This window comes from Microtus ochrogaster, chromosome 2 (genome assembly GCF_000317375.1).
Source record: "Microtus ochrogaster isolate Prairie Vole_2 chromosome 2, MicOch1.0, whole genome shotgun sequence".
In the NCBI taxonomy this organism is placed as follows: Eukaryota; Metazoa; Chordata; class Mammalia; order Rodentia; family Cricetidae; genus Microtus; species Microtus ochrogaster.
The window spans coordinates 42,364,240-42,375,920 of NC_022010.1; the positions used below are offsets into that span (position 1 = coordinate 42,364,240).

The 11,681-nt window shown below is 42.2% G+C and overlaps 1 protein-coding gene across 1 annotated transcript in view; it reads left to right on the forward strand.

Moving 5' to 3' along the window:
• Positions 1-11,681, forward strand: part of Lmln (leishmanolysin like peptidase) — a 54,265-nt gene that overhangs the window by 25,385 nt on the left and 17,199 nt on the right. Inside the window, exons 10-11 of the mRNA XM_005344864.3 lie at positions 3,877-3,984; positions 6,173-6,249. Of these exons, the coding sequence (XP_005344921.2) occupies positions 3,877-3,984; positions 6,173-6,249 (185 nt within the window). The remainder of the gene's footprint in view (positions 1-3,876; positions 3,985-6,172; positions 6,250-11,681) is intronic.

Here is an 11,681-nt window from a genome sequence, read left to right on the forward strand (position 1 = left end):
GTATACATAATAAATAAATATTTATTAAAAAAAAGTTAAGTGGAGAAAAACTGTTTAAGGGACACACCAGGTACTGACTTCTCACGTCTGCATTCGCACACACAGGATCATGTACACATACACAAAGTTATTTGAACCGAAAAAGAAAAAGAAGCAGCAGCCATGGCTGGGGCAGGGGCAATGGCTAGTGGTTAAGAGCACTACAGTTCCTACAGAGGACCTGGGTGTGAGTCTCAGCATCCACATGACTGCTCACAGCTATTCACAACTCCCGTCCTAGGAGCTCCTGACCCTTTTTAGGCTTCTGTGGGCACCAGGCATGCGTGTGGTGCACAGACATGCGGGCAAAACACCCATAATAAAAATGAGGAGGAGGAGCACGGGGACTCTGGGCTCAGCTCACTCACATCCCCATTTGGCCTTCCTGGAGCACACCTACATAAAGGGAAGAAAGAAGGCATGGAGGAGGGTAGCTGCCGATGCCTGCTTTGTTGGGGATGGCTTTAAAAGACCATAGCCTCCACCCGAAAAGCTCGTTCAGTGAGCTGACGCTTCAAGAAGGCCCATATAATACACACTGAGTTAAGAGCTACTCTTTTTGCCAAAATCTGGTATGGGAAAGAATTTGTCACTTTCACTACGTACGGTTTTGGGTATTCCTGCCAAAGATGAGGTGAATATCCAGGGGTCCAGCTGACATCATGACTCAGGAGATGCAGCCATTTGGAAGATGTCAATGTTCCAGCAACCCTGAAGTCATGGATGCATAGATGCAGTTCTACCTGGTTTGGTAGCAGTTTCATATATGAAATCCCTTGTTATAATTATTGAAAGCTAAAAATCAAGAAGACTGCCATTGCTGGGATGTCTCTGAATAATGTCAGACTGCCCCACATATATGCTATCATCAAGAGAACCACTGAGCTGTTTTTAAAACTGTTAAACTGGAAAAGAACGAGCTTACACCAGTGGGTGCAGTCGGCGGTGTAAGAAGCCTTTGGGTTGGGACAAAATATCTGCAGGCTGTAAGTCTGATAAGAAGTTACTGTAAAATACATAAGACTCTAACTGCAAGAAAACAAAAACCTTATTTGCAAAATGGACAGGAAGACAAATGTCATGTTGTATGCCTGTAATCATAGCACTGGATGCTGAGGCAAAGGATGGAGCCTAGGCCAGCCTAGGTTACATAGTGTGACCGTGGCTCCTAAAAGGAAAGTAAAACCAGCAACAAATAATGGGCAAAGGACCTGAAAAGGCTTTTTGTTTTGTTTGTTTTCTTTAGACAGGCTGTCTCTTTGTATCCCTGGCTGTTGAGAATTCGCTCTGTAGACCAGGCTGGCCTCAAACTCCTGCCTCTGCCTCTTGAGCGCTGGGATTAAAGGTGTGTGCCACCACACCTGCTTAAAAACAAGTACAGCTCAATAAAAAACAATAAGAAACTTATATATAAAAAAGCAAAAAAAAAAAACCTGCAAAGAACCAATGGAAATATAAAAATGTTCAGCATCACTAACTATTGGAAAATAATAAAACTCCAATAAGATATACCTGTGACTTTTATCAAAAAGACAGGAAAGCCGGGCAGTGGTGGAGCACGCCTTTATTCCCAGCACTCGGGAGGCAGAGACAGGCGGATCTCTGTGAGTTCGAGGCCAGCCTGGTCTACAAGAGCTAGTTCCAGGACAGGAACCAAAAAGCTACGGAGAAACCCTGTCTCGAAAAATCAAAAAAAAAAAAGACAGGACATGAGGCACGTTGGTTGGTCTACGGAGAAAACATGCACTATTGTTGGGCATGTGGATAGCTACCTCCATTAAGGAAAACTCCCATAAACTAAAGTAGAATTGCCACAAGATCCAGCCATCCTGCTTTTGGATATTCAGTCATCCAGTGTGAAATCAGTTTGTCAGATGTCCCTGCTCACGTATTTATGCAGCACAAGTCACAATAGTCAAGTTCTGGGATCTGCCTCAATGTCCGTTAGTACATAAATATGTGAAAATGGTTGTGTATATACAGAGTTAAAATGGAGGGACACTGTCGCTTATGACATGCATGTCATCAAAAACATCGTGTGAGTGGAGTGAGCTAAGCACACACCAAGGAGCACGCAGTGCTCGCATGTGCTGTCTGAAACAGGGCACACTGGCGTGGACTCAGTTGGCAGAGTGCTTGCCTAGTTTGCGTCCAGTCTCAGTACTCTATAAAGTGGGCCGGCATGTCGTGCACATCTGTGTACCCCGTACTAGGGGTGAAGGAAGGGAAGTCAAGGTCATCACAGCTACCAGCCTGGACTACATACAGGCCCTGTCTACAGTCAGATAGTGGACACACAGAATGGCTTCAGGTGGGGTTACAGATGACAGGGGCGGGCATGGAAGGAAGGATATAGGATTTCAAGGAGGAAGAAGGGCTTTTTTCTTCTTAAAAATCAATTTTTTTTTCAGATCTTTAGTGAACAAGTTAATACTGCACAATTAAAAATTGCTAGGGTGGGGCTGGAGACGTAGTTCAGTGGTAAAGAGCACTCACTGTTCTTTCAGAGGACCTGAGTTCAGTTCCCACCACCGACATGGCAACTCATAACCGTCTGTAATTCCAGTGTCAGGGAATCTGATGTCTTTTTCTGGCCTCCATGGGTACTGTATGCACAGACCTATACTCAGAGATACACAAATACACAAAAAATAAGTATGTTTAAATTGCTAGGGTCACATAAGTTTTAAACATTCTTTTTAAGTTTTTACTGGTATATATTATACATAACAGTGGGCTTCATTATGGCATTTTCATACATGTATATAATTTATTTTGATCATATTCTTGCTCTCAAATATTATCATTTGATTATAAATCAGATAAGTATTAGAGATGATAGATATGATAATTAACTTGATTTAACTATTCCATAATATTCATAAATTATGACAGTACTCTACCCTTTAACAGTGTGTGAGGAAGAGACCTGGTCAGTTGTCCTCATCAACTTAGACCATGAAACCCAATATGGACAGTTCAATAGAACCATCATCTACGGGCTGCCCATGCCCACTGCAGCATTGCCAGGGCATACATTTCAAATTTTTTTCATTACAACATATAATTATAAATTACCAATTTATAATAGATATGAAATTTAAAAATTATTGATATCAGAATTATAAACAGTCATCCTAATAGTCTTTTTGTTTGTTTGTTTTTTTGAGACAGGTTTCTCTGTGTAGCTTTGGAGCCTGTCCTGGAACTTGCTCTGTAGCAAGACTGGCCTCGAACTCAACAGATCTGCCTGCCTCTGCCTCCCGAGTGCTGAGATTAAATTTGGTATGCGCCACCACCTGGCCTAATTTTATTTTTTCTAATGTGACTTTTTTGTTGAGGCAGGGTCAGGCTGTACTCTCTGTAGGCAATGATGACCTGAACTCCTAGTCTCTTGCCTCTAGTAACAAGCACGTGCATGTAAAAACTGTGTGTCCCTTAAAGCCAGAAAGTGAAGAGGTGGCTCAGTGGGTAGAGGGTGCATCCAGGAGAACCGGAGTTTATCACCCAGGTAGCATGCTGGAAATCCCACAAATGCCTGCAACTCCAGCTTCGAGAACCTCCGACACCCTCCTGCCTGGGTCCTGCACACAAATATGCACACACGTAAATAGTTTTTAAAATCAACCTTCAAAGAGAGAAGAAAATATTAAGAGAAATAATAGTTTTCTAGCCAAGAGGAATGTGATAATAATATCAAAATATTTGACTATATTAAAACTGTATTTTAAAGAGGTTCTGTTTCATCAAACTGATTCTTTCACACCACTTTATCCTACCCTGTGATAAGGAGTGCTGTTGTCTTATGCTGTGGGTGTTTGTTTCTCTGATTCCCAGGAAGAAGCACGGAAGCATTTTAACTGCCCAGTTCTAGAGGGGATGGAACTTGAAAATCAAGGCGGGATGGGCACTGAGCTCAACCACTGGGAAAAGCGCTTGCTAGAGGTCTGTTCAGTCTTGTTCAGTGTTTATCTTTATTAACATAATTCATGTGCATAATTCAATTTTATGTAATGTGTTTCTGTATAAACATTTGTATAGAGAGAATCTGGAAGGAGAATGAATTTACTAAAGTAAATCAAGCTAAAGTAATTCCAAAATTACTTTGGAATTGAGATTCAGACAGGCCATGAAGTAAGGTGGAGCATCATTAGTAGCATAGACTGCACCCTTGGCTCCCCTAATTGTTAAGGGCTGCACAATATTCAGTTATGCAGACAAAACAGGCCTGTGTTACTGAACATTATGTTTTAAATAATAAATCTTTTTTTTGTTTTTAAGACAGTGTCTTATTATGTAGTCCAAGCTGGCCTTGAACTTACAGCAACCCTCTTGCTTCTGAATGCTGGGATTGCAGATGTGTACTCTATGCCAGACTAAAAGCTGTTGTCATTTTGCTTTTGTGGTACTGGGATTGAACCCACAACCTTGTGCGTGCTTGGCATTTTTTTTTTATTTCTGAGATATATCCTAGTCCTAAATTTTCATATTAAAAAAGAAAACGGGCATAGTGGCACACACTTTAGTTTCAGAACTTAGGAGGCAGAGGCAGGCAGATCTCTGTGAGTGGGAGGCTACCCTGGTCTGTGTAATGAGTTGCAGGTCAGTCAGAGCTACATAGTGAGACCCTGCCTCAAGAAAAGATGTGGTGAGCGACTGCTATGCATGCCCTGCAGAGTGGTGGCGTAGTGGACATTCTTAGCTCAACTAAACAGTCACGCTCTCAAACCCACACCAGGCCGTGTTGGGACAGTTCCTTACAAGGACGTTGGCACAGCAGAATTGGGTGCTTTCCTTGTGTTACACCCAGCTGCTGTTGGCAGTGCCGCTCCCCCTCAGTTGCAGAACAGGAACACAAAACTGTCCCTCGGATGAATGTGAGATCTAGTTTGGCTTAAGAGTACTGTAACCCACAGAGTAGCGGGGATCTTTTTAGTGGTTCCACAGATTAACCTTTCAGACTCCGCAGGGATGCCCCCAATGGTCGCTTTACACAGTGACATCTCAGCTGTGACTTATTAGTGGGTTTCATTATAGTTCTCCCAAGGCCAAGGTGCATCAACAGGCCTTTCCTCTCCTGTGCTCTTGCCAGGTAATGTCTTGTCTTTATTCGGTTTCCGGGGAATAGAGCCAGAAAGTTAATCCCAGATCACATTGGTTTACACAGGGAGAATCTGGAGGGAGAATTAAGACTCTGAAGTGAAATGCCTTGGTTAGAAAGTGTGTTTCTATATTTTTTCCTCGAGATATGTTTAGATAGCTGCAGCAAGCAGAGCTCATGTCTGAAGGTCGTAAGCTCAGGAAGAACCAGTTTCTCTCTTCAGATGCTGTGGTCTAGGTCACAAAGGGTAACAATGGCAGACACTTATGAAAGCAGATACCTCATTCCTCCTATGGACATTTCTGTCTTTGTATTTTCCTTAAGGAATTTTCTTAAGTGATTGCCTTGGAAACTATAGAGTGGCCAGAAATGAAATTTTATGTGCTTTTCAGTAGAAGACCCAAGAATACTAGTTTTATTAGCTTCATTGATTCTGTTAATAAGCATTGTGTTATATTAAAGGTGATGTTATAGTATGGGGAAAGAACACTCAGTGTCCTGTATAGACTCAGAGAACACTAGAGATTTGCTGCCTACAGGGCCTGGAGCCCTCACCAGGATGTGGCTGCCTGAGTCATAAGATGTAAATTAAACTACTGAGCACCTGGGTATTTTGCCCTATCCCTTGGTCTCCTGGTTCTGCCATGCTTGTTCTGCGCTAATATTAGTGTAGGTTTCTATGGTTACAAAGTTGAGAGTTAGGAAAGGGCTTTCCTTGCAAATCCATGTAAACATTCCTCCTGACTCCCCGTCTCCACCACTCTCTCACTTGACGCTGCTCAGGGAGAATAGCTGTTTGCAGTAGGGACCCTCATCCCATGGATGCTGTGTTCATTTTCATCAGGAAGTCTCCGCTGCTGCTTGTCTGTCACTGTGGGGAAATCAGAGAGTAGAGGCTACTTCCTCAACTGAGATGCTTTAAAAAGCTTTTGTATTTGATCATTTTCTAGAAAATTTAACCACATGAAACATCTTAAATATGCATAGGGATCATAGAGTTCTCTTCTAATAAAATCTGTTGGTAATTTTCAGAATGAAGCAATGACTGGTTCTCACACCCAGAACCGAGTCCTCTCTCGAATCACTCTGGCATTAATGGAGGACACTGGGTAAGACAACCGTGAGAAAATGAGTTTATAAAATGAAATAATATTCAAAATGTAGCTTAAGAAAATGCTGATATTCCAAAGCAAAATGTACTTAGCAATTCTTTGACTTTTGTGTGGTTTGTTCTTAATATAACGGAGTAAATATAACAAAATCTAAGATACTGTGAAGCCATGCTGATATGAAGGGAAAACTAACCTAGAGAGTTTTAAATTACTGAATGAGTGATGTACAGATTCCTAGGCTTTTTGTTGGTGTTTTGTTTTATTTGGTGTTTTTAGGACAGTATATTTCTACTTACCTGGAACTTGCTCTGTAGACCAACCTGACCTCAAAATCACAGAAATCCATCTGCTCTGCCCCTCAGCTGCTGGGATTAACAGTGAGTGCCACCATTCCCAGCGGAGTCCTAGTTTTTAAATGAATAGAACTCTCTGGTAGAACAGTGAAATATTTTATTTAAATAAAACACCTTATATAACTCCTACTTAACAGGGTCCTAGTAATTTTAGTAGGAGCATTATTGCCTCTTGTTTTTTCTAAAACAGCCTACGAGACATTTAAAAATAGCATCAAACTTGAAAGCCAACGATAAAAGTATCATTAAACCCTGAAAATGAACTGACATGGTGATGCTGCCTGTAATTCTAATCCTAGTGCTGACGCAGGGTGATTGAGTTTCAGTCTCCACTGCATAATAAGACTTTGCCTCAAAAATTAAAAAAATAAAAACAAAAAACCACACACCATGAAAATAATTGATATTGCTTAACTTTTGAGGGGTCGATGAAGTACAAAGATTTAGGGGCTGGAGAGATGGCTCAGCAGTTAAGAAAATGGCTGCTCTTCCAGAGGACCCGGGTTTAATTCTGAGCAGGAGCTCACAGTTCATTTGATCCACAGCCAGGAGGCAGAAAGAGCACTGGGACTCACTAGAGTGCTTTGAAACCCTGAAGCCCCACCCCAGTGTCACAGCTCCAAGAAGACCACACCTAATCCTTCCCAAATGGTTCAAATATATGGACCTATGAGGGTGGGGGGGAGATTCTCATTCAAATCACCACAGAAGTATAAAGATTTTAAAATACAGAAGTCATGACAACACCAAGCTCATAGCTGACTCTGAGAACAGTCTCAATAAAAATGAGCAGAATGGACTTAATGGTAAAACACTGCCTGGCATATTCGAGGTTCCATCCCCAACATAGATGTGCCCATTAAATAATGATAGTGGTGGTAATGATGATGATGGTGACGATGATGATGATAATGAGACTAGGAAATTCTCTTTTCTGTTTAATGACAGCCAGAGATCTAGGTCAGAAAGGACTTGATTGAGGCAGCTTTTCCCTAACAGTACAAAATCACTGAGCTCTGGAAAACCAAGAGTGAATTAGCTTAATGAGAGCAAGAAATCAGCTCAGGTGAGAATTAGCTTCCTGCCTGGTAATCCAGGGGAAAGAGTGGAAATTAAGACGCAGGTCATTGAGGCCTCCCATGGGGAGTCAACAAAGTCTGTCACATCACTCAAGGCAGGACCAGGGCCCTCCCCACTGTATCTAGGCTGAACAAGGTATCCCTCCATAGGGAATGGGCTCCAAAGAGCCAGATCATGCACTATGAATAAATACTGGTTCCACTGCCAGTGGCCCCACAAACTGCTCAAGCCACACACCTGTCACCCACATTCAGAGGGCCTAGTTCAATTTTAGGCTGGTTCCCCAGCTGTCAGTCCAGAGTCAGTGAGCTCCCACTAGCTCACGTAGGCTGTTTTCTTGGGTATTCCCATCATGGTCTTGGCCCCTTTGCGTATAATATCGCTCCTCCCTCTCTATGCCTGGATTCCAGTTCACTCCAGTCTAGCTGTGGATCTCTGCATCTGCTTCCATCAATTACTGGATGAACATTCTGTGATGACAGTTAAGGTAGTCGTCAATGTGATTGCAGGAGAAGGGCGGTTTAGGTACCCTCTCCACTTAGACTCTTAGCTGGGGTCATCCTTGTGGTTTCCCTAGTGCCTGGTTTCTGGCTCCCTCTTTCAAGCTATCTCTTTCCTTGCTCTCCCTTTCTGTCCTTTACCCAACCCAATCTCCTGATCCCTCATGTTCCTCTTGCTCTCCTTCTCCCCTCCTTACTCCCGTACTACTCTTCCTCCCTTCCCCCATGCTGCCAGTTTATTAAGGAGAGCTGTCTACTTCCCCTTCCCAGGAAGGAATGCCACTCTGAAAGTCATTATTAGCATGTAAAATTTGAAATTAAAAAGGTACATTCTACAAAGTGATAACAAATACTGAAGTTTATGTATACTTCTTTCATCTTGGGGATAGTATTCTTTTAAGTATTTTATTATGAAATATAATAATACAATACAAAGAAAACAATGCACATAAAACAGATTCTCATATTCCTATAGCCTAGAACCAGCAATGTGTTGTCTCTCATTTGTAACATTGTCTTTATTATCTTGAAAGTTGCAGATATGTTCCCTAAATATTCCCCTACAAGCTCCTATAATATATGACTTTTAAAAGGAACTGTTAACAAAATTAATAATTTCTTAATATTTTATAATATCTTATTATAGAGGTTATATACCTATATAACCCCTTGTTTTTCTCCTTTTACAACCGATTTGTTTAGGATCTAAATAATCCTGGTTCGTTGGTACATCTCTTAGGTTTGCTAATTTAAACCTTTTTCGTACATTCTACACAAGTATGCTGATTCACTGTGTAGTTCCTCATACCACAGGACGCATCTTGATCAAAGTGTAGTGCTTGGGCATTGGCAGAGACACCAAGACCTTCAACAGGAGAAGAAGACTTTAACAAATGGGCCAGGACCAGGTCAGAATTTAACAAGACCTGACGCTGTAGCTCAGACCGTCAAGCAGTTGACATAAAGCAGATGTGAGTCTCTTTGATACTGGATTAAGAAATGATTCTTAGATCTGATACCAGCAACCAAAGATAATAGAACATTTGGACTTCATCAGAAAAATTTAAAAATTGTGCTTCAAAGAAAATTATCAAGAAGATAGAAAAAGATAACTCACAGAATAAGAAAACATGTTCACAGGTCATTTACATAGTGACTATACAGTTTCCAGAATACGTAGAGGAACAGTTAATGGCACAATAAGAAAAAGGCCAGCCGGGTGGTGGTGGTGCACGCCTTTAATCCCAGCACTCGGGAGGCAGAGGCAGGCAGATCTCTGTGAGTTCGAGGACAGGAACCAAAAGCTACAGAGAAACCCTGTCTCGAAAAATCAAAAAAAAAAAAAAGAAAAGAAAAGAAAAAGGCCATGAGGAAAGAGCCATAATTTAAAGAGATGAAAAATCAAGAGTATTTCTTCAAAAAAATACACAAGAGACAAATAAGCACATGCAAAGATGCATGACATCACATGTCATTAACAAACTACCATTAAAACTCTCATGAGACATGAATGCGACGTGACTATATACAGAGCACCAGTACCACCAAGTCCAAGCGAGGACACAGAGTCACAGAGCTCATTTGTTGTCAGTAGGAAAGCAACATGAGTCAGCCACATTGAAGGACAGTTTGGTGACTGCTTATAAAACCGAAGATGTTCTTACCATATAGCTAGCTGTGCTCCTTGATAATTATGAAATGAGTTGAAATCATACACCTGCAACAAAAGAGGCTCATGTTGGCTGGATAAGGAAGAGTTGTTTAGCACCAACAACAAACAAGCTACAGTCCATGAGAAGACATGGATACTGAGTGGAAGAAGCCAGTCTGCAAAGGCTTCAGACTACAAGGCCACTGTGTGACAAAGGGTAAAACTGTAAGGAGGTGGTTGCCAGCATTGGTGCAGGAAGGAGAGATGGATACGCAGAAGACAGGGTGGGGCACTAAACCATGCGTGTGGCATCCTCTTTATAGATGCCTTCCCTCCCTCCCTCCCTCCCTCCCTCCATTTCTCCCTTCTTTCCTTGTAGTGCTGGAGAGCAGACTTAGGGGCTTTACGCATGCATGCGAGGCAGAGCATACACCCTAAAAGAACCAAGACTAATGTGCACTATGGGGTTTGGTAGTAATGGCATTCCTGTGTAAATTCACTGGTGTAACCAATATGTAACTTGGGTGAGGGACGCTATGAGTCTGTAGAGGTAGGGAGAATCTAGGAACTCTTTGTACCCTCTACTCATTTAAAGTAGTACTTTAAAACTGTCCCCACACTAAAATCTGAAAAAAAGAAAAAAACCCCCAGAGATTCTGCTGTGCACTGCAAGATGTATGAACCTCGAAAACATTATGTTAAGTGGAAGAGTAAGTCTGGCAGTGGTTTAGTGTTCGTGAGGAATGGGAGATGGGGACAGGAACTTGGTTTATTTAGGGAGGGGGTGATGGAAGTATTCTGAAATTAGTTATGACATGACTGTGTGTATATACTAGAAGTATATGTGCCCATTATAAAGATCAGTTTCATGTTATGTGGGTTAAGCTCACATTTTGAAGCTCATAGAGACATTGAAACCAAAGCTCTAAATCCCAGGCACTGTCCGTTAGCTGGTGTGTGCCGGTGTCTGCGTCCCTCACTGGTAAAGTATCAGTAACAGTAATACTTGCTCCGTCGAGGCTTCTGAGGCTCACCCGAGCTACCCTATGGAAAGCCCTAGAACAACGGCGTAGCACTTGGTGATTATCAACCAAGTGTTGGAATTTCATATAGAACCTGAACCTCAGCCTCCTGAGAACAGATTTACTGTTAGTGCCCGGGGCAGCACAGTTCTTTCTGCTGCTCATCCAACCCACTAAATGATTTTGTAGCCCAGTTACCCCTGGAAACCCTGTTCCAGTGCTTCCTCAAAGAAGCCTCAGGCCCCCCCACCAGCTAAATTTTGCTGGTAGTACACTTTGTCTTTTGTAAAACCCATTATTTAGAATACTTTAGTTTATCTGACTTCCTCAGATTAGATTAGAATTTTAAAATTTTTATTTTTTTGGAGTTTTGTTTGATTATTTGAGACAGGGTCTCATTTTATAGTTCTGTCTGGCCTGAAACTCACACTGTAGACTAGGTTAGCCTCAAATTCATAGAGATCTGTCTCACCAGTGCCAGGATTAAAGGGTGCCCCACACACCGGCTTATTTTATTTGTGTATGTCTATGCTGTGTGTATGTGAGTACCCACAGAGGCCAGAAGGCAACTCTGGATGTCCTGAAGCTGGACAATTTGCTGGCTAAACTGCCTTTGGTTTAAGAACCTTTTCTCACAGTCCTGTGCAGCAGCCCTCCTGCAGCAAGGGCTTTACAGTGTGCAGCTCTGGCCATGGTCTCCGGGTCCCTTACAGTGTGCAGCTCTGGCCATGACCTCGGGGTCCTTTACAGTGTGTAGCTCTGACCATGGCCTCCGGGTCCCTTACAGTGTGCAGCTCTGACCATGGTCTCCGGGTCCCTTACA